The sequence below is a fragment of the Callorhinchus milii genome, unplaced genomic scaffold, assembly GCF_018977255.1.
Source record: "Callorhinchus milii isolate IMCB2004 unplaced genomic scaffold, IMCB_Cmil_1.0 Scaffold11, whole genome shotgun sequence".
Lineage (NCBI taxonomy): Eukaryota > Metazoa > Chordata > Chondrichthyes > Chimaeriformes > Callorhinchidae > Callorhinchus > Callorhinchus milii.
In genome coordinates, this window is record NW_024704752.1 from 16214474 (window position 1) to 16239221 (window position 24748).

Genomic DNA, 24748 nt, shown 5'->3' on the forward strand with positions numbered 1-24748 from the left:
CTCAGAAGTGAAAGGGCACTTAGTTCCCAGCCAAATGGAGCATAAATTTTAGATTCTTCATGGTTTCAAAACAGTGGAGGACATTTAATCCATACCGTAATAAAAATGAAATGTGTTGAACTTTAATAGATTACCTAATAAGAGCAGAGGATTTTGATCAAAGGGTTATGTAAATAGTACTGCAGATTGTGTTTACCAGATTCTGCTTGTATCGCAATTATTGGAGAAATGTAGTTTGCACCAAAATACTAAAAATGTCAACTAGTTTTATCGAAAGGGGAAATAGTCTTCTTATTGTTTTTATTACAGTGCTGTTTTTTCTTTATAAAGTAATTCTTCAAGAGTATAAAGAAATTGCTACTATCTAGGGTTGTTATGGTGTCAATGGCCTTTCATGGAATTTAGAAAAAAACTCACTATATTACTTCTGTAACATATAAAGTTCGAATTGAAATTAAATTAAGAGTTTAGGAAAGAGCCCTTAATACAGCACTGTTGCAAAGTTTATGAGCTATATCTGTAGCATTTATAGCAGTACTACATTCATACAACTTGATTAAAGTCTTTCTTCCTTTCTTCCAACACCCACGGTCATAAAGCCAGAAGTCTGAGTATAATGATGAAAACAGATCAGACAGCAGTGACTTTCAACCCGTCACATTTCAAGAGACACCGTGTGATGGCATTTACAGATGTTCAAAAGTCCAAATGAATTCTTTACTAACTTCTCTGAATAGAAATGAACTACAGTTTGGGCTGCAAGTTCAGTAGCATTTATAAACAACAGGATCAACACACTGTAAAGAGAGTTTTGAAAGAAACAGTGGTGATCAAGGCCAAAGTTACAATAATGCTCATCATTCCAAGTCAATGGGGGAGAATTCTGTGCTAAATTAGAGACAGGCTAATGGACTGAATGGATTTTCCTGTCTTATGCTATTATCTTCCGCGCTTCCAACCAAGACTTTTGTTTGAAGAGTCGTAGCATAATATTTGTTTGGAAATGTGCTAGTTACCATCTCCCTGGTGGTAGTTGTGACAGTGGAGCAGTTTGACAGTGATGTGATTTCATTGGCAATCAAGGAGCTAGCACTGTCATTGACAGAAGATTGTTTTCTTTTAAAAAAATATCAGGAGCAAAGGCACATCGTGACTTACAGGATCTTCCTGTTTTAAAACTAAACTGCTATCTGGTGGCTCAATGAGGTCCAGTGTGTGAGTACATCACTGTATTGTATCCCACTTTGGTAAAACTTTGGGTAAGGTCGTAAAATGAGTTGCTTATATTTGCAGGGCCTGGAAGCACGAAACGTAGTAAAACTCTCTCCTGCAGAGAAGGAGGAGAATTACTGGAAATGACTGAAAGTCATTATTCCCAGAAAACCAGTGTTAGAGCCAAAGCCCGGGCTACAGAGGGCTGAAGGGAGACCATTTGCCCTCTTCCAATTCTCAACTTGTCCACAGTGGCGAAAAATAACTTACGAATCAGGCATATCAAAACAAGTTACTAAAAAGCTTAAGATGGATGCATCATCCAATCTACGAGGGAAATGACATCAGTGCATAGGAATGCAATGCACAGGAAGCGACATCAGCAGTGACCTGACAACCTGAAATTTGTTGATGTGTCGCTTAGAACACAACCTCTGAGGCATTGGACCCAATGGACCATGTTATAGTCAATTCACGTTCCAGTATATTCTGTGAAATACCTTGAGACGTCTCGGAGATGTGATAAGGCGCTATATCAAATGCAAGGATTATTATTATTCTCATAGTGGGGTCTCCTGTATGTCGACTGTGGTAATACAGAGCATTGTATCTACCTTGTGCCACACACCTTGTAAAGTGCCAAATGACGTGTGCAGTGTATGGTCTGGAAGTGTAATTTAGACATATGGATTCAATAATTTATGTAATTGCGTAGTTAATTTTATAAATCACAAATGAATTTTGTCACAATGTAACTGAAATTCATCAAATGTTCTTTTGAGCACAGGCCACAGTAGTGACTGCACACATCAGACAGAATATTCCATCCAAAACAGTGAACCACTATCATCCTTTTACTGGTGAGGAGCGTCTTCATATAGTAACTCAGGGAACCCCAGTAACAAACCACTTCTATTCCAATATTTATTGCAATGCAAAGAGTCTGATATGTATAAGTGCAAACGCAATGTACTGATTAAGTGGGTAGTGTGAGGAGCATTTCAGGTTTAACATGGATCACTCGGATTTTCTAATTTAGTTTTAAAAGCAATGTGTTTGATACTGTTACACTCTTAATCAATTTCTTGTGGATAAGAAAAAAAAAGACATCAATTAATTGTGTGCTTAATATGACAGAAACTAGGAAGGTTCCTATCTCCCTGAAGGGGCAATTAGTTTCATCGGTCTTTATAGTTTTTACAACACTGTTAACTTTCGAGGTCTGTGAGTTATCAGTGCCGTGCAGAAACCAGAAACAACACCATGCTGATGCAAACTGCACATTAAATAAGTAGTAAAAAGCCACAGATGCAAGCAGTCATTTTGGCCACCCTTTGTGCCATTAGAATCTCATTTTCTGCCTATTAGAATACCCCTTACTGTTCCGGCAGGAGCAGTGGCCAATGATTGGTGTGTAATTGACTGTAATTTTCTTTTCACTTTTCATTTGTGTCAATCCGTGCTTCCGTATGTTCTTCAAACTTATGGAAAAGCTTTTCAAGAAAATCACACCTTTAACTCTGTGTCTCTTTTAATTATAGATCCCGTGTGACAAATCTTAAAAAATTAGTTGGTGTACACCTGTGTCCAGGTTATGCTAATGTTTTGCACAATGTATTTTAATTCAACAAACTAACATCAATCTCCAAAAGCTGAAAGAACTCTTTAAAAATGTTAAGCTTTCTCCAATGGATAATTTATTTGCAGGATAATTTGCTGACCCTGCGGCAATGCTTTGCATGATCTTCAGAACTGCAATTTTAGCATCCTCACATTTAATATAGCGCTTCAGCGTCTATCTAAAAAGTGTAATTACTGTATATTTGTAGGTGCGCAGAAGCCAATTTGCACACAGCAATGAAGCACAAACAGCCATGAAGTAAATGACTACTTTTCTTTTATTTGGTTGATTGGTGACCAGGACACGGAGAGAAATTTCCTTCTCTTTTCGAATAGTGTCACGGGATCTTCAACATCACACGAACAAGACATCAGTCTAATGTTTCACCCTAAGGACTGCACCTCCAACAATGCAGCAATCCATAGGACTGCATTGGGATGTCAACCTGGACTATGAGCTCAAAGTCCCGACATGGGGCTTGAACCCATAACCTTTTGACCCAGATGTAAGAGTGTTACTAACTGAACCAGGCTGACATATGAGCCAGGCTGAATATGATATTCAAAGATTTAGAATTTGCGTGAAATATTGAAGGATACGTATATATAATATATATAAAAATATACGGTATATATTACATATTTATATATAAGTGCAAGTTTCTATTTTGTCAGTTTATTCTATATTCCTATTAACTATATTATTTTTCATGAGGACTTTAAACAAAAGCAAATATTGATTTACTGATCCATTTTTTAAACAAACTCTCACTTGGAATCACTCCAAGGTGATTTTCTGCAATGTTCCATTCAATTCATTGTGGGTGATACCATGTTCAGTCACTAGCTTTCTCCTATTGAATTCTCCCCTCAGCCTATGAAGTTACAAAGCATTGTTGATTTGTAGCTTAAAAACAGGCAGCAACACACTGCACAAGCCTGAAAATGCATTGATAAAATGGTAAAAAGACCACTCGTCAAAACCTCAGTGGAGGAACTGGCAGACGCCAAAATGAAAGTATGAGTGAAACAGCTGAAAGGATGTGAGCTTTTCCAATGAACCGAAACGTGTCATTATTACTATCACCTATAAACTACAAACATAACATGGTGCAATACATCTATGACTAGAGTAGAGCATTAGCCTTTCATTTGAATGCTGTATGCACTTGAAATATAAATATATATTTAAAAATCTACATTTAATTCCACAGCTGAAATCTATATCTTATTATTATTTGATTTGGTATAGCGGCTTTGTGACATCTCAAAGTATGTCACAGAATATACTGTAAAGTGAATTGACTGTACATTTCGCGGCAGCCAATTGCGCACAGCAATATCCCACAAACAGTCGTGGATTGAATGCCCAAATTATTATTATTTTGTTTTTCTTTTAGTTTTTAGTCGTCTTTCAATCGCCTCTTTATAAATGTTTTGCTTACTTCTTAATTAGCTGTACATCACTTTTTATCCAGTGTTTTTTAGAGGCACTTTACCAACCTGCGTATCAGAAAAATTCAATATCTGGAAAGTCACAGTGGAAAAACTGGCGAGGACAAGAAAGTCTATAAACCAGAACAGTCACATGAGCTGCACAGACAGATTTGTGCAATGATTTCAATTTGGAAACGCTTCTTTAATTCTGCCTTGGGTAGTAAACTATTTGCTTCACGTATACACTAGACACTCTGTTTTGAATCACAGAACTGACCTGAGGTGAGAGGCCGTTGCTAACAGTTGGGTTCATGGGATTGGTGGGGCCGGCAGGAGACACAAAGCTGTCTGTGTACCCTGAAAATCCATGCCTGCTGGAGGATAAGCAATAAGCTGAGCTGCTGTCTGGGGTGGAGGGGAGGCTGCTCTGGTGAACTGACGTTGGAGGCAGAGGCTGTGGCCTGTGAACCGTGTTGCTCGGATCTGAGATTGCTGAAAGCACAATAACATTTATTGTATCATTAATGCTGCATCACTTTCTCTTCTTTGGAAACTGTTGAGCCAGTTCCAAAAATAATAAGATGATGTATCTGTTCACATTCAAAATGTTTTTTTTTCCACCTTCTTCTCTCAATGCTCAAAATGCTTTTTACAGCTTAAAGGAGCATTTTCTTTGTGAGAAATAAAGTACTGGGGCAAACCTTTTTTTTGCATTTGTTTACAACCAGAGAACTTAAGGACCCAATGACAAAAATGCATCAAAACATCATTTATCATTGTGTCACAACACGTGACGCTATCATGAGGAGGGGCACATTTTTTTTTAGCTCTTTTCCTCATTCAAAGCGATATTGTTTGTCAAGCATCTCTTTGAGCTGAAGCCAGTATCCCTTTAAAACACAACTCCATGCTACTTAGAATCATGGGTTTGCTGAGAAGTCTCTAACTATTATCATGCATTCAATCAAATCACATTTGAAAATGCATTTCCTGAAAGGTAGCCTCGGTTGTGCTTGACCGATGAGGCCTTGACAATGTCCTGCATGATGTATTATTGGATTCCACCATTACCACAGGATAAACAGCACAGTATGGGGGTTGGGGCATTCTTTTAAAATGTAAAGAATTATTTATAATTTGATTGAATAGATCAATGGACTGCCCTCATAGTTATTGCAAGCGGAGTATGGGGGTTAAAGATCGAAGTGCCCATTTTTCACTTCAATATCAATTTGTGATTGTGTGAACGATGTGACTAAAACCATCATGTTTATGTGGTAATTCAGAGATCAGGGAGTCTGGCAAAGGCAAGGAATCTAAGACAATAGGTTTAAAAATGAAATCTACTGAATACTTGCCTAAAGAAGCAAGTAATGAGCCAGTAATAGAGAGCAAAACGTCTTACAAAGTATAACAAGAACAACTGAGACCAACAGAATGAAAGCATAACATTTCAGGACAAGGTTGGTGGAACCTTGCAAACACCTCATGCATGGATTTAATAGCTTTCATTTTCAGCAATTCCTTTCTGGCTGCTTTTCACAGCGGAAGAGTTAATTTATCCTTCCAATATTTGATTCACTTGTAAATCGTAAATTAAAAAGCATATAATGCAAATTCAGATTTTATTCAGTGACTTAGATTGGCAGAACCTGGTCTGATTAATTTCAGGGCAGATTCAGTCTGGGATCAGATATTTGTTTACCTTGTGGTATGGATGTGGGTGGATAACTGGCATCAGAGAGCTGGTACGGAGACAGTGCTGGCATTGCTGTGGGTGGAAATCCTCCAGGGATTAGGTGATTAAACGCCAATAACTGGTTAGCTCCTGCTTGTTTCCTCCACCGAGCTCGACGGTTACTGAACCAGACCTAACAAATTAAAAAAGGATCACATAAAGGGCAAAACAATTCAATGGTCAATAGAGCTAAATAAACCATGACTAGCCACATGCCAATAAACAAAGGTGAAGCTAAGGTGAAGTACGATTTGCCCACAAGTAACGATGGCCTAGCAATTCAATGTAAACAGATGTGAAAAAATAGAGGGGAATTATGCAATATGCGATGTCGAAATTATCATCAACATCATCACATCTCGCATATTTTGCCCCATAATAATAATAAAAGATAAATAAATAACATTTAGATTGCTATTTGTTTGAGGCTGTATTTGATATTATCCAAAGCAGACATGATAACCCTCTTGTTGTCAGATTGACATAAATATATGCCTGTTGTGTTGCCAGTAAATGCTCATCTCATTAAGCTGTTGTTTATTAGCCTGGCAGCAGGCTGCTGGAATGAGTGATAAACATAGAATGACACAACGAGTTGCATTCCGCTCCAGTATCCTACTGTTAGCAGCTTCCAAATGGTTTCTGCTAAGTGTATTCCTCGCTACTACTCTCTACAACTTTTCAATTCTCACTCTCAGTCTGAGCTGTCAGTGAAACCGGTGACCTTTTGGCTTATTCAATAGAGCATGCTCAGTTGATGATTCCGACAAAACACCCAACTCACTAGGATACTGGAATTTCAAAGGAGCAGGGAAAAACCTTCAGTAATTCAGAACAACTCCAGAACTCTGTTATTTTACGTGCAGGTGCCCAAGTCTGAATGCAAAATGTCGGTGAATCAGTCTGAAGTTCAGTCTTTTCTTCCTTGGCTACACGCTGGGATTTTTCCTTTGAGAAGACGCAAGCCTTTTTAAAATTTATTTCAACATTTATAATAATTGGTGTACGATTCGATCATCTGATACCTTCAGCAGTAACGGGACTAAATTGTAGTACAGATGTTTCGGGAACACATTCCAGATTTAAAATGGTGGGACAGCTGTTGTGTAAAAATATTTTTTGGGAAAAATTCCTCAATAAAAGTCAGCGGAATCAGTATTCATACTGTCTGAGAAAAGTTAAATTCCCAACACTGAGCTCTCCTGAAGAAGTCACTGATTGATTTAAATCTGTCACTCATGCTGGGTTTAGTAAAGGATCCATATGTTAGTTGTTCTGGGGAATTTAGTAGGGCACTAGATCACAGCAAGCCTCATAAGAGATGATCGGCCTCCTGAGACCAGATGAAGCTGTGAGGAATGCAGAGAAGTCATAGGGTTAAAGCTACACTGTGGCAGCTGCTGCATTAATGTTGCTTCTGCATGCACTGAGGGGCAAAGACTTAGAAAGTGTTAGCGCTCGTACTTCATTCGGAACAATTATTTAAACTGAACATTTAGACTACATGTGGAGTTATTGGGCTTTTCGGAGATCGGCAAATGTATTATGCAGTGTTGCTGTATAATAGACAGGGAAACTGGATTTCATCGTGATGACTGGCCTTGAAGAGCCTAAAGCATGGAAGAAAAAGAAGAGGAAAAGGCCATTCTTCCCTTCAGATCCACACCTACCACCTCCAGACACTAATCTCCAATCTAGGCATCATTTCCAGCAGTACAGAGTACACATGTACACATGTACCTCAATTAAATTATGTGGACCGCAGCATACATGCAATTCTCGAGCAGATAAATTATTGAATTCTTCTAAAGTCAAGTACTACAGATTTTGAAGCTATGCTCCCTAAATCTCACAGCTCCTGGCGTGAAAGGCGCTATATAAATGTAATGTGTTGTTGTCTGGCATTAAATTGCCTGCTTACATCTAAATTGTACCTACATCTTATTCTAAAGTCTGAATCATGTTCCCTCTCAATCTTTTTTTATAATAAGGACACATTTGGCTCTGTGACTTGTGATGTGTAAATCCCAGAATCATCATTATTTTTCTACTCACAACCACCTTGAATCTTTAATGCCCTCTTGAAAGAGTACTATCTGTTACCATATGGTAGCTGACATGAGAAAAACCTTCTTAAAAATAATGCAAAAATATCAACAACAAAAAAATCCCTTTAGGCAAGGATAACCATTTCATGTTTTAGGTGTCGAATATTTGTATCAGTTATTAAAAGGTTCAAATCATTGGCTCTGTAATAAATTCCCTCGACCAAAATGGATGCTTCAGGCTAGTATGTCTTCATTGAGAGCATCAGAACCTGCATTTATAACTAAGAGTGCACTACAACAAAAGTTATTTCCCCAAGAATCTCAGTGCATGAAAGGGCAATGCATCAAGCAGAGTATTCAGAATAGGACAGGGATCATGCACGTAATTATGCGATGATGGATTTCTTTTTAGATCTTTCTGCAATTGCATGGATATTTTCATTGAGTCATGGCATCAAAAAATTCAAACTGGCTAAATCCACTAGAGGTTTTCAAGTGAAAATCTTCACTTCAACGAAAGCACCGTTTGTGAAGTTGTTGCTTACAGCTCCACCTGATTCGTATGATTTAGAATGTTTAGCATAGAATTAAATAATTGCACAGATCTCAGGGAACAAGCTGGTTTTACCTGTACTCGCGCCTCTGTCAGCTTGGCTCTCTGTGCAAGTTCCTCACGAGTGTAGATATCTGGATAGTGAGTTCTCTCAAATGCTCTCTCCAGTTCCTCTAGCTGTTCTGCAGTGAAGGTTGTTCGACTTCGACGCTGTTTCCGTTTTAGAGGCAAGTCTGGCTCCGAGTCAATATCTGATGCCTCATCTGAATGAGTTGCTAGAGTTGGAACAGAGTTAAATTATTGATCTGTATTATGATAACATACACCGACCTCTTCATATCTGACTGCAACAATTTTTCATACCTTCTTGGCATTTCTGTGCAAACATCTTATAAGCCACCACAATGTTTGGTTTTGCATTGTAGGTATACTTCGGACCGTACAAGTAAAACAGTAAATAAGAAATGCACTAGTAAATCACAAGCAAATTGGCGTTTGCCAATTTCCTTTCGTGCAGCTGATGATGGGAATACTATTGATTCCTGTCTGGCATGACCAACTACCACATGTTAAAAAAAATATTGTTTAGCAACATATCTCAGGCAACATTGTAAAGCCTTGCTTTACAAAAGCAGATTAGTTTGGTATTTTTTAAACTGCACTATCCACTAGCTTTCATCCTCCCACCTATAGACAGAAGCTTACTCTAGTCCCACATGCTGTGAAGATATTCAAGTTTCACAGCAAAGGTCACTTTCAGGAAGATGCAGCTTGTATACTCACAGCACTGACCTCTGCTCTCAGCCCGGCTTTGAGGTCTGGGATTAGGTCTTCAGAGAAACTACATGACCTGGGCTTTTCTATAATTGATGCTCATTGTGAACATGGGATATATTTATAACATATCACACTGGAACCTAACAGTTTTAGACAGTAGGTTATTTCCTTCCTACATAAAAAAAATGGGGAGTTTTGTAAGATTCTAATATTTGGGGTAAAACGGCTTTAATCATTGCAAGTAAAACATTTCTCTTTCTCCTAATTTGAAGACCAGTTTCAGTCAGGTTTAATAATGCCACGTCCACTTCACTGCGTCAAAATCAAACCATTATTTATGCAAATGGTTCACTGGTGAATACGTGCTTTCTTAATTTTAAAGTAACTGAGGTGCCAGAAGATTAAATTGAAGTGCTGAATAGCAGTTTCAAATTAGATACTCAGCACAAAAGCTTAGCTTCAACTGAAGCTGAAGAGACAGTGTTATATAATTGTATCCTTCCTACAAATTCAATTTCCCTCAAGCTGAGTGAACTCATAAACGCTCCTCACAGGTGCATACTAATCTGTTTGTACAGATTTATGTGGGAGAAAGCAACATGGCCTTTAGGAGGCAATTCAGCAGAAGTGCCAGTGAATTGGAATCGGTAAGCTCTTCAAGCTGTCTCACTGCTCTAGCAGGGTTCCCCTGTTCTTAGGCACTTGTCTGGAAATGTCATTACATTCTGTGGATCTGGGGAATGTGAAGTAAAGCTCAGGCAGTATACTTACTTCAAACCCAAGCAATAGACTGTAATCTGAAACTTTATACTAGGAAAGTCACAAGAAACAGAAACTTTATACAGGGAGAGCCGCGATACAGTGTGCAACAGCTTTATACCAGGAGAATATAAAAACTTTATACTGAGAGAGTCACTGTGATGAACAGATTAAACAAAGGATTTTACTGTAAATGGATACTTCAATCAGGGGTACGCACTCTTTGGTGAGACAATTTATCTCTGTGTCTCTTCCGTTTCTCAAATTGATCATTGCTTGGAATGTGCACTCCTAATCTTCACTGGAGTAGCTAACCCATCCGTCATGTTACCATAGCACATGGTTACCAGTATAATACCATCGTTTCCTGTTAATTGAATCCTCCCAAAATGTGGCAATTCCTTTCTGACCTGATAGAAATCTAATGTACTTTACAACAATTTACATTTATATAGTGCCTTTCACATCGGGAAGACATCTCAAAGCTCTTTAATAATTTCTGCGCTAGCTATGCAAAGTCTGAGATTAGTTCCACTTGACTAGTTCCAATTGACGGTCCCCACTCAGTTCATGCTACACATGCATCTATCTTTTTAAGGGTTTACTAAGAATCTACAAAATGGTATCTTGAATGTATATTTTTTTGTAAAATGAAAAAAAAGTCAAGCCACAAATCTCTGTCCAATTGTTAACTAACCACCGAGGCAATATTTTTACACACTACCCCTCCATTAACGATGAACAGTGCTTCCCAGACCCAAAGAGGCTTTATTTCTCCAAATAAGCTGATTGAGCATTGCTTATTAACAATGACATGAACTGAAGACAGCAGGACATTCACAGTTTAGTTACAGTACTATACAGTAATTTAGAATTAATGCGTTATCGCTGTTGAGTTATTCAAACCATCTCAAATGTAAAGACCAAGTTTTATTGATTGGATTGTAGTCCTGACCTTAACCTGACTATGTACTGCTCAAAACGATTGTTTATATTTTTAGAGACACAAATGGGGACACACCAACCCGGTATGTGCCTCTGTGCAGAAATAGCAACAACGATTTATATGTGTACAGCGCCTTTTATATCAGGAGGACATCTCAAAACACTTCACACAGCTGAATGGGTACCCATTCTGGCCTAATGTGTCTTACAAATTATTGCAATAGATAAGTGCCCCTCCTCTAACAAATGAATTCATATCTAACCCTATTTCATTTGAGAATAATTTAATATAGAAAGTAGCTTATTTTTGTACAAATAAAACAAATCTAGTTCCCAACTCTGTTGTAAAACCTTTTGGTGTGGATTGTCCCTGTCCTAAACTGTGTGTGTTCAATGATTGGGGTTGGCTGTGTGCTGGTAACATATACTCCTTCTATGTATTTATGCATTATCCATGCATGAGTATACATGGAGAAATTGTTCACCCAGCATCGACATGTAATGCAATATGCACAGCTGGCCCTTTGCGGTAAGTGAATTGGACGGAGATCTTTAAAGAAGTGTTAATAAAAGTCAGTCTGCATGCAGAGATTAAATTCTTTATAGCTGGAGGCACTTGTTTCCATTGATCTTTAAAACGCATTCCATTATCTTTAACAGTCTAAATAATACTTATATTTTCATTATAATGGATAGTAATTTCATTGTAACAGAATAATTATTCAATTTCATTGAATGAAATGGCACATTCAGCTTGATATTCAGTAAAATCAGTTCACCAACAGTTTCACCATTTCACTAAACAATATAATTTCTTGACAACTGATTTCTACGCAGATAGGCAGCATGTTTATAATTTTATAATGCATATTGATGGTACATGATATCCTTCAACATTGCTGAAAGTACGTACAAAGAGATCATTTTAAGGATTTTTTTTATTTCTAGGGAGAAATAATCATAGAACCATTTACAGCATAAAACAAGACCATTCGGCCTGTCATGTCTGTGCTGGCTCTTTGAAAGAGCAATCCATTCCATCACATTTACCTGCCTTTTACCCATACCCCAACACATTATTCCTTTTTTAGATATTGATTTAGTTCCCTCCCAAAAATGAATCTGAATTATGCCTTAACTATTGCACCAGGTTCTAAAGCCTAACAATTCTCTGCATTAAAAAAAATCCTCCTAGTTTCCTCCTTTGCTCTCTTGCTAATTATTTTAAATTGATGCCTTCTAATCACTGACTCACTGATCAGTGGAAATACTTTCTTCTGCATAATTCTGAAGATCTCCATCATGTTTCCCCTCAACCTTCTCAGTTCCAATGAAAGTAGGCTCAGTTTCTCTAGTCTCTACTAGTAGGTCAAACAACTCATCCCTGGCACTATCCTAGTAGATCACAACTTTTCTAAAGTATATTTCATCTGCTATCTCTTTTCCCTGTCTACTAGTTTATCGATATCCTCTTGCGGTTGCTTACAGTTAGTTGCACAGTCTTGCACAGAATCTGGAAGTTAACAGATCTCCCCTCAGGAGTGAAACAAATTGAATCATAATCTTTCAGCTGGACAATCTTTTCAAAGCGCTAAAAACATCCTGTACATCTCCAGATCACCGTTAAAGTCTTGATTTAGAATAACAAAGATCTTATTTTCATGGTAACTGGATGAAAATAATACATTCGTTCATGACTCATAGCAGCTATCATTTTTGAAAGAAGTCTTGATGGGCACTATTAAATCATCTCCAAGTTGAAACTATTATTGATTTTAAATAGTTTAAGTTTCCTAATTTCACTGCAACTAATCCATGAATGTAACTGTATGTATGCAATAATATTTTTACTGTTAAATCCTATCTGAATTCTCCCCAAATCTCCCAGTCTTTTTCTCCCACCAAATAGATATTCAGTACTCTTTGTTGATTACTATTCCAGTTATTTTGAGACTAGGATTGTTTTTGCTGGATTTGCTCTGCTTGTGGTTGTGAACCGATAAAAGCAGATTTCAAAAGTTCAGGAGAGCATGTTATCCTCCTGAGAAATCTTACAAATACTGGAAGTAGATTACGCCAGAATGCATTGCCCAACATCGCTGCATCATGCACTCTGGGGTGCACAACCAGAACCCAAACGGATTTAGTTATACTGCATCCGGATGCTGAGCAAATCAGGCAGAAACTCATGCATTGTGTTAGTTCTGTTCGTTCCGGACTTGACCAGTTTGGAAGCAAACCACGATGATTTGACTGCTTTAAGATTGGGATTCCAGCCAATGACAGAATGCAGTATAGCTATACTGAAACTGGGAATAGTTTGCACACTGTATATTCCATTCCAATACACAGAATTAAACAAGCCGGATTTACTTGCACATGTAATCCTTACTGATTTATTTCTGTATGTATCGGATTCAACTGCTGTGCGCAATTGGCTGTCGCATTTCGCCCACAAAATAAACAGTCAATTCACTTTACAGTATATTCTGTGAGGCGCTTTGAGACACCTTGAAGATGTGATATATCAAATGCAAGGATTATTATTATTACTATTATTTATCTTGTCACGAGTACCTGTCATTCTTCTGACCACTCATCTGAAGAAAATAATTTGCCTCTTTAAACTTAAGTTGGATATGTGATGGAAATAAATATATTTCCTATGTCCTGAGTCACTATTGAACAGGCGATAATGAAAATATTACTTTTAATGACAATAATGAAAATATAAAGTGCCACAGATTCATATAGTCCCCATCGGGGCACACAAATAAGCCGGGTAATGTATCCATGACATTCTTCTTTTAGAAAGGTTTGATGCAGCTGAGGCTGCTTTTGTCTGGGCAGAACCCTGCTTGGCCGTATTGAAACTGGGAGAAAGTAGGAAAGACAGCAATTAGCAAAAGGATCAAGAACAGGGAAGCAATAACACTCCATGGGATTACAAATTCTTCACTATAGGAACAAATAAAAAGGGAGGGAAAGCATAAGTACCACCACCGGACAAACCATGAAGTTTAATTAAACCAGGAATTATGGAATTAGAAGCAGTTCTTTCTGCTCTGACCTTTACTGTGACTTCAGGAAATATTTGGCTTTGTTAAGGCCATGATATATGAACACTTCAGGCCAATTTCATAGGGAACTGAACACAGCATGCCATTCTAGTGCATGGCATCTTATTGAGATTTCTTTCGCTTCACACCAGTTGTCTCCTCGTGGGCACTCAATTGTTATTGTAAACACAACTACATTTTTGAGTTCAGAAGGCGGTGGATGACACGTTAAAAATGAAATTCGTTGGCTTCTCTGCATTTTGTGCGTTATTTTTAGAGCAGCTACTTTTGAAAATCCTCATCAAATTCCCCATCGAAAAATTCCTTCTCTTTTCTCTTGGGATCTTTAATTGCAGATGGGAATTTTTTTGATTTTAATGTTTTATCTTAAGAAACAACTTCTTTTGTAATCCTGTACACGTGGTTTGCATAATAACCCCCACACCTCCCCCATTTGCACAATCTTACATTAAGCCTCTTTCTTGACAAATAACCTTTACAACATACAAGATACGCACCTAACAATGATCACCTAAGAATCTTGCTTTTGACAAAAACTGACGAATAACACAATTACTCTCTTTTATTTTAGATGGCTGTGAAATAATTACTTTTACACTACAAGGAAAATATATATGAATCATCGTTACATGCATCTAATTCAGAGGCATGTTCCTGTTTTCTAACTATTGATACATTACTGCTACCTTTTTGGAAACGTGCATCTTTTAAGGGGAAATTGCCAGCATAATACAGCGTAAACTACACTTTAATATGAAGGGTTACTTATTTAGCTTGCAAGTTTATTCCTGGTTTTCCTGGTGGTGTTGTTGCCCTTTTACCTTTTTAAAAAAAATAAATTGTTTCCTCCAAGTTTTGTCCTCCGAACCTCTCACCTTTTCTACCTCACCCTTGTAAAGAAACTTGGTTCCTTTGTCCCCTGAACTGGAATTTTATTCCACAAAGCACCAGTTGCCCTCTAGTACTCAACCGAGTGTCCATTATTCATGTGTACATCATGACCGTGAATGATGGCTTTCAACCTCGGGGAGAGACATCACAATGTCCACACCCATTGCCCACACTTGTACATCTTCCACTAGGTGTCACTGAAAACCCAGTGACCCCTGCTAGGATGCACACAGGAACCCCGGTTGATTTTTTTGTCCGGCCACAACCAACACTGCTCTTTTATCTGACCATTAGAAAGTGCATGAGAATGACTTGAGACGGGTGATCGCAGTCCAGTTTGTTTCACGTTTCACTCCTTGTAGATGAAGACTTTGTTCTGAGATCAAGATTTCACCAGGTCATAAATTGTGCCAAACACTCTGGCATAGCTACAGGACTAATGTGCCCACCATTCAACTTGAATGGTTATTTCATATCCTGTAGATTATGCTTCAAAGTGTCAATACTCAATATCGGTTAGTTTTTTATATATATATTCAGTACTAAGCTGATTTAGCACAGCAGTTTGAGACATGATGGCTGTAGGTTGCTAACTTGATCATCTGCTTTACTGACTATCAACAAAAGACAAATCAAAAGCCATATGACTACGGTGGGATGTTGTACCCCAAATTCAACGTTTTGTGAAGAAATCTTTATTCAGATGTTTACAAAGAAAAAGGCACATGTGCTTTTAGGCAGTGGAGACCATGGAAAGCAGTGGAGAGTGAATGCAAGGGATGTTGAAAGGGAGAAACGGAATACGTGGGTGTCATGAATAAATTAGTAACTGAGACTGCTGAGACACAGAAGAATAGGCATTGTTTCATTATTATTAAATCAACAAACCCACTAAACTGATAACTAGAAAGCTGACACCCGTTCGCTACTGCCTGAACAGAATCCCCTGTGCATCTTTATTAAATGAAGCTATTGTCACGTTTTTCTGTCTTTAATTTTCTCCCCCGTCTTCTGAAGTCACCAACTCCTGCTGGGTAAAGCTCCACATATGCCAGCAACCCCTTCAGTACCTCACCCAACTAGTCATCCTTCATGTGTGAGCCTAATTTTCCTAATTTGAGTGTCGGCTGGCTATTCAACTGCAAGGGCATCACAGTAGAGTCTGATTCTTTCCTCGTACTCACATTTACCAGCAAATAAGGGGGTTATTACTGGGGCATAGAGATCAGAAGTGCAAACCCTAACTGGTTTGTTCCACCTAAGGGTGCTGAGACCAATTGCTTGGCCTATAAACTGGCTGAAATCAGCTGACCCACGTACTGGGAATCGAATCTGGGACCTCGTGAGCTGATTCACTTTGAACAGTGATTTATCGAGCGAGTTCTTTGTTGTGTTGTTTTAAATATTTTACCACATGCACATGGCCCTGCTCGTGCTGGAAACATCTTCCAGATTTGCACAGCTGCTGCATCATGGGTTCAACGACATCCCATGGCACGGCAGCCTGTAAGAGTTTTTATTATGCGCTTTCCAGCTTCTCAAAATAACAAAGCTAATAGTTTTGAAAGCTAAAAGCACAGTGTGCAGCAACTTTAATGATGCCCAGTTACAATGGGAAATTCCCATTCTAAGCACAGATGATCACAATCATTGCACTCAGCAGCAAGGGGAATATTTCTCCCACAAAATATACAGTCAACTCACTACAGTATATGCTGTGAAGCACTTTGAGAGGTATCGAAGACGTGATAAGGCGCTATGTCAAATGCAAGGATTATTATTGTTATTATATTACTTAAAACTGAGTGCTCGGTGCCTCCAGAGACAGGAGAAATTGTTTTACTTTCTCCCATTTATAAATCTGACTTTTAACTCACTCGCAAATGTGGTGCTCACTCTGAAATGTGTGAGGGACATTGAATATCTGAATTATCACACTCATTGTGTTAATTTTTTGTGTCAAAGTGTGTCTTTGTCTTTTTTTTTGTTATTGCCTGTTCATGATTATCCAGAAACCTAAATTAAATTAAAAGTTTTTTTTAAAAAAATGATCATTCTTGGGGTTAATTGGAAGTAAATATATTAAACCTTCACAAAGCAAAATTGAAGCAAATCGAGGATTATTCAGTTTTTTCTCAGCAAAAAACTGACAAAGACATTAGGAAAAAAAATTTAAAAATACAGTCTGCAACAACCACCTGTTCGCTAAACTAAACTGAACTTCTTAATCTATAGTCAGTGCTATCATGTTTACTTGGCTGCAACTAGACTTGCTTTAGTAACTCTGATATCCCATCACTCGATCAGACTTAATGACAAATGACACATTCCCCTTTGTGGTTCTCAGGATTTTTGTTGACATATTTGGCTCCTTTTGTTGGGGCCTAAGAAGTGGCCTATGGCTGAAGTCTATTCTGCCAATTTCCACGCTCCATCTGTGGTATACATCAGCAGGAACCTTCCTCACAGTCAGCATTCTGACACCTGCCTGGCACAAAGAGACACTTAAGAGGAATGGAGTGGTGCAGTTGAGGTCTGGAGAAGGAAACTCGGCAGGGGTTAATCCAGCCCTCTCTGCTTTAGCAGCCTGGAGCACCTGGAGGTACTCATGTCATACATAGTTTCTATACATTACTTTTAATGCTAACTAAAAAACGTTGCCTCAATCGGCAGCAAAAACTAACGTAAAATCTTACGTGATTCCAAATGAAACATTTGCACAACAAAAGCGTTGTTGATTTTCTGTCACCGATAAGCTGTTTCTTTCTCTTCCGAAATTATTTTCAAATGTGGCGGCTTCATTCATTTGACGGGGGGAAATTAACTGCTTGATAGAAATCCACTATTCAAGAATTTTAGCCAAGTTCTTACTTGCGCAAAGATACATTTAATTCCTCCTATTCCCCACCAACCCATCTACCCCTCCTCCACCTTCTCTGACTCTGAGCGCCACAGCAAGGGGTCATTAATAACAAAATAAGTCCCTGACAGCTCTGTACTAACCAAAATGGTACAAATAAAGTCTGACATGCAACAACTCCCATAGTGGTTTTGCTGTGGGTGGAGAATACAGATTAAATATGAATATAGTAAACAGCAGGAGACAAGTTCAGAAGGTCTAAAGTCAGCCAGGAGCTACCCTCAAGCTTTTTTGCATCGTTACTGCATACAGGTTGATAGTTAACTCAGAACAAACACTGTTTAAACCAATTTCAATGATTAAATCCAAGTGCACGTTAGTAGACCTAAATTCATGAAAGACTTTTTTTTGTGCGCGCTGTCTGTTTTAGTTTGACTGATACTTGGATGTTCACGTGATTAAAAGCAACCGCAAGATTTTTTTTTCTACAGAGGTTTTCATTTCAAACACACACACAATCTTTAGTATGTTACTTTACAGCCATTTGCATTTTTGTTAAAACTCATAAGTTCTGTCTCCTCTAGCATTTTGCTTACATTTTATGCTACTGTGTATTTAGCTGATGTGTAGTTTTTTTGCTTCAAGAAAATGCTAACTGAAGTCTATCCGTTTCATATGTATTTCATTCAAGGAATGTAACACAGATGTGAAATTCAATCGATTGCACAAATGTAAGAAGATAGCAAGGCAAACAAAAACATAGGCTTTTGCTATTCAGGACTCATCTGTCCTTATGAATTAAAGTGGCCGAAATATCTCTCGAAGGGAAATTCAGAAGACAAAAGTCACTATTTCAAGGTAGATAAACTGAAAAGGGTTTTGATCAGACCTTCATTTATCTGTGCGGTATACATGACCGAATGATCTCCTAAAATCATAAGCAAACAAAAACTGACAGCGCTAGTAAACAGAACTGCTTAAACAAGTATGTTTGGAATATAGCACTGCTCGTAAGAGTACTTTTGTGAAGGAAAACCAATCCAATCAATGCAATTAGAAACAATCAATTGCATTGTGAAGACTATTCTTGGCAAAGGAAACATTGAAGATAAAGACAGCAGTCGTTTTCATTTATAGCCATCAAGAGAAGGGCCTTTACGGACCATATGTGCTCCAAACACAGTTCCTATCGGAGGCAGGCCACAGGGTCTTTTGGGAGCTGTTAATGAACTGGGTAATTGAGCTGTCGACATGTGTTACCAAAACAAAACAAAGGGGAGAAAAGACAAATGAACAATTTATTTGCAGATCAGACCAGTTTAGCTTCTCAGCAAATGGGACAAAGTGATTGACTGAGTACATCTAACAGTACATCGAAGTAAAGCAGATGTATTCAGAGTAAATGATGGGACGACAGCTTATGGCCCATCTGTGGCTATCGTTCTACTGCTGTGTCTATGTGATCTACTAAAGAGATTAATTTTACACCTGCCTAAATGATCTTTAAACCAGATATATCATTAGCAAAACTACTTTATACAGATCCTAGAAAAATAGCAAATATTGGCTTGAAACATTTTGTCTCTCACAGGCTGAAATAGAAATCATTATTAATACAATATCTGATGAACTATTGTGTACAGCATCTTGCACCCAAATAATGTTTGATTTAGAATCCGGCTCATTAAAAACAAACTGCAACCAATTACCTGTATATAGACTCGGAAAAAGCTTCATCACCCCTCAACTCCCACCACTGAAAAATAACTAGTACCCTACAGTTTTCACAAATGTTCTGATAATTTAATAATCAGACTATAAAAAGAATAAACTACAATGTTCAAATGTTAAATTACTTTTCAACATATCTCATCTCACAACTCTTCAGACTCGTATATACACACACTCTTTGCATTGAGTTAAAAATAATTCTGCCATGATTCAAAGTTACCAAGACTTTGAAATTGTAATGTTGTACAAGTTAATGGCCAAAGTGCCAATAAAGGAACTGGTTGCTAGTTTTTTTTAACTATACCAGATTATTCCTGTCCATTAAGAACAGATTGCTTTTTGAAGCGATTCAGATGCTTAGGCAAAATGTTAAAAGCATCTATGTTTCAAATTAAAGTGGTATAATAAAGTTTGTTCAATTGCCTCTAATGATAACCTTCCACTATCACTGGTTATTTTTAAAATCTAGCCATTAATAAGAACGATTTCTATTAGTTGCAGTCACGCTCACATTTGCATATGGAGCCACGACAGGTTTCACTGGTGTGAAACTAGGAACAAATTTCCAATTGGTATCACCCCAGGAAAGGTTGTTTTTGTCCCTGCCAAAAGCAGCATAATTAAAAAAGCCATATTGAAAGGCATAAAATGGGCATTTCTATGGCCAATAAGGCCATTCTGAAAGTTGAATTTTAAACACTTAAATCATGCAACACTGATCCTCTAACGAGACCTTAAAATTCTGTTATTATAACACTGATTCAACCATTTCTCCTTAGATTTTGTTTTCCGATGGGAATTATTAATGAACCATGAAAGCATTTACTTTTATATTACGGAAACACTGAATATTTCTATTATTGTCATAATAGCAAATCTACAAAGAAACCTCTGCATGCTGGTCTGCAGTACTAAGATAAACGGGTTGCCCACACTTTTGTAAGCTGCAACTATGAACATAATTACATTGCGTTATTATCCACAGTCCTCACGCACACAATGCATCCATTTCAGGAATAGTAACTGTTGATTGTAGTTGGAAAAAAATCTCTTAAAAAAAACATTTCAGGTGCGAGATTTGGACCGACCGCCACTTTTACTACTAGTTAAAAGTGAACCCTTGAGTGAATTAACACTCAAACGGGAAATACTGATAGACATTGACCTTATGATAAACTTTGACCTAGCAGTATGTTACAAACATGCCTTCAGAAGTTGCCCTGACAGGTTTCATGCCTTCTGTTTTGAATAAGTAACCTGTTTTCTACTTGACCCTTGCAGATATAACCAAAGAACATTTGATTTGCATTTAAGATTTCAATACTATTTTACTTCTCTTGTAGACATTGAAGTAGCCAGCTGGAGGTGGGAGCATTTACAAGTTACAAGCTACTTAAAACGAGTGGCATTTGGATTAACATATGGGATGGTTATGCTATGAATTTAACAGTTCCACAGACTGAGAGGCTTTGTAAACGTATCTCTAAAATTAAGATTTTTATGTAACCGAGACACCTGAGTTGTTCACTTGACATTTCTCTTTGACTCCCCCCGCTTTCTATTTTTTCTTTTAGCTTTTGTTTTCTTTCCTTGAAAGGGAAAAATAAACATCTTACTTTGGAATAAGCAAAGGAAGCAGATGACCCTATAACCTGATTTCTGACCTTTGACTTCGGATTGACAAGACATTTTAGATTCCAAAATCGCATTCTCTCTGGAGGTTTTTAATTCACATAACTGGTCAGATGAGAATAGAAATCAACTTTAATTTCTTTCCGCAAATGGATAGATGCAAAGTAGGTGATTTACGGACCCTTGTTCAGAGATCCTCAAAGGTGAATAGCCCGAGGTAATCAGTTCACATGACCACAGGAGGGCAATGGTCAAGAGCCTCTTTTCTTTGACTGAATCAGTGCTTCTATTCTTGAACGGGTCAACATTAGCTGACTATAAACAGAGCCCTCATTCAGTCATTTAAATTCACAGTTTATATTGAAGCACTCCAACAACCTTAGACAGTTCATTTAATATCCATATCTCAGTGGCACATCAGTGATGGAAAGAAAAGACTAGTTACATCTGTTGGGAGTCAACAAACATTTACTTATATAGTGGAAAATGTGTCAGTGGAAACAAATTTGGCTAGCTCTGTGGAAATTCAAGTAGTTTATTCCCCTCATTGATTATTCCAGTATTGTACAAGTGAAAATTGTGTAATTGAAGAAAAGCTGATTTATTTTCTTTATTTGCTCAATTGAAAATTACATAATGCGCTTGTGTACAATGCCTTGCAAATGAAGCCCATTGAAGATGTGTTTTGTCAAACAAGCTTGCTGCAATACTGTCAAATAGTGGAACTGTGAGCGAAAAACAGTGCATTCCTCATTCAACTACAGATAGCCGCAAAGTGCTAACTCTCGAGTATATCACAGAAACATCAATGCTGTGTGTGTACTGCACTTTTTTGCAGTGGTCCAACACAGAAAGTGCATTGTGAATCAGTGTGAAACAGGCGCTTTCAACGCCCTCTTTTTAATGTTATTAAAGAGTTGGTTATGTAGCTGGATCTTTAATAACTTTAAAAGCTAAAATATTGATGTCAATGTCCCAAACATATCTAACTGCATGTATAAAACTCCCACATCAGAAGCAGTAACAGTTTTGAACAATGTAATGCAATGAGGAGGGAAAAGTGTAATGGTGTTACTATTTTTGCATCAATTTATCATGTAATGTGAAGCATAAATTTAAGTTTAATCACACTCTTATTTAATCACCCTCCTGTGACTGTGGTTTCAGGAGCAGTTTTGCTTCTCACTGAAACCTCAGCTCCTGAAATGATGCTGGCTCCACTTCAATTGTCTCTTAAAAGTTCTTGGGCAGCCCAAGATATTTTGCTCCGCCGTGCTTTAATGTTAGTAAAGACCTGTTTGTACCACTAACAAATTGGGTTCTGAAATTGGGTTCCTTTTTCTTAATGGTCCCAGTGAATTCAGTGAGGAGTAGGAAGTATAAATCAGGAATCCAATTCTGCATAATTCCCCAGGTGGAAGACAAAGTCACTTAATTTCTAACTGTGCATTGTAAATACAACATAAGAAAATGCCCTAGTTCTGACTTAAATCCAATCTAATGCATTGCTTACCAACAGTATAAAAATGCAATAACTTTTTCCTCGTCTTGTGCTAGGTTAATAAAATCTGAGGTCTGTTACACAATATTACATTCATAACAGGACAGCTGTTAACTGCTAAACTCCAGAATGATAACCTTTACATCAGAGTGCACATTGTCAGTTGGCCAGCTATATAGTTTTACACTCACCCACAAATGCAATTTGTTCAAGGCGAGCGGACAAGCTGTTTCTAAATCTGAAACAATTTGCCTAAACCAGATCTACTTTGTTTCGATGTTTGACCTGTTCGGAAGTGTTCAATCTAGATATCACTTAAAGAGTCGTTTAAGATAAATCCTACTACAGTCGAAACCACCTAAACAACCCTATGAAAGCTACTGTTATACCATAAATCCACGTTATAACTGCAAAACAAAATAATTTGGTCACTCAATCCACAACTGTTTGTGGGACACTGCTGTGCACAATTGGCTGCCGCGATTCGCCCAAAAATATACAGTAAATTCACTTTACAGATTATTCTGTGAAGCGCTTTGAGACGTCTCGAAGACATGATAAGGCGCTATATCAAATGCAAGGATTATTATTATTATTATCATTAAGAAATCTGAAACTAAGCACTGGGTTATTGCACCACATTACTTTAGATTTTCTGGTATAACCATAAAGGTCTTATTTAGCGTTTGTGACATGTCCAAACCCGTCAAGACATTTCAGATTACAAATTCACAAACAAACGTGAGTCAATGGGTATTCTACATCATTTCTCTGCCTATTAAAAGATCTTTGCAAATTCAGTCTTTCTTTCCTGTCTTCAAACTTGCTCCAGAACAATCACTTCACAATATTCGATTTATTATCTCGATTATTTATCATTTGAAGAAGGTCCAAGATAATGGACCAAATGTTTTGAACTAATTCATTACTACTACAAATAAGAAAAGCTTTCACATTGTATGTCTCAATGCAAATATTTGCCAAGGAAAGAGCAAAGGCTAATGGTTAACGCAGTTGCAGTTTCTGTTTCTTACTGTCCGAATATTTGTATCAGAGAGATACCTGCATCAAAGCAGTTTGAACTCTCCAAACCTGGATGTCACTTTTATTTCTGTTTTCTTGAAGTTTACATGAGGGAAAGGAGAGCTACTAGCTTCATAATATAATGTGATCCATGACACTTGTATCATATGAGCAAAATCTAAAACTCTCAAAATATAAGGGATCACACTGCTTAACATTCACTTTGAAAAACTCCAATTGAAAAAGTTATCTCTGGGATTATAAAGTCAATTTAATTTCACTTCAAATCAAGTGAATACGATAAAATCTTTCTGTGTAGGCTAAGAGGACATCAACAGCATACGGCATATTCTTATTGTAATTAATTAACAAACACAGCAATCTGGAATGAGTGCACTATCATCACAGATGCTAAGTTTACCAAGCTAATTGGATAAAACAGTGGGCTACCGTCTTTTTTTCCAAGATTAGTGATTGACATGCCTCTGTCTGGCTTGTCTATTAACTGTGGTCATATTGTTGCTATTTGGAGTTTTGCTTGGCTAATACTTCTAACAAATAGAGTGTTTCTTTACCCCTTTCTCCTTGACCTTCTCTTGTCCATTTTCTTTTAGTCAATTCAAACTGCCTTATGAAGGATTTGGTCACAGTAGAGCGAATCCCAATTCGGCGCATATAGTTAACTGAGTGCAGCCAAATTAGCGCTCAGTCAGCCTGGTGCAAGACCAATCCAACGCCTCTCAGCGCTAATGCAATTGAGCACAATCAATTCCGCACAAGAAGTTACAAAATATAAATATAAACAACCTCACTATCCAACCGTAACCCTTAACTCACAGAAAGAAAATTATCAGAACCCTTCGAACAACTGGCTGCCCTAGATTACTACAAACATCGCTATCAGTACTCAATTCCAATATAACGCAATTAACAAACGTAGA

At 37.6% G+C, this 24748-nt stretch overlaps 1 protein-coding gene across 2 annotated transcripts in view; it reads right to left on the minus strand.

Annotated features, from left to right (window-relative positions):
* Positions 1–24748, minus strand: part of pax3b (paired box 3b) — a 58650-nt gene that overhangs the window by 14103 nt on the left and 19799 nt on the right. For both annotated transcript variants that reach the window (XM_007889800.2, XM_042339350.1), the window contains exons 5-7: positions 8684–8883; positions 5975–6140; positions 4547–4761 (exon numbers count right to left, since the gene is read on the minus strand). In XM_007889800.2, coding sequence (XP_007887991.2) covers positions 4547–4761; positions 5975–6140; positions 8684–8883 — 581 coding nt within the window. The remainder of the gene's footprint in view (positions 1–4546; positions 4762–5974; positions 6141–8683; positions 8884–24748) is intronic.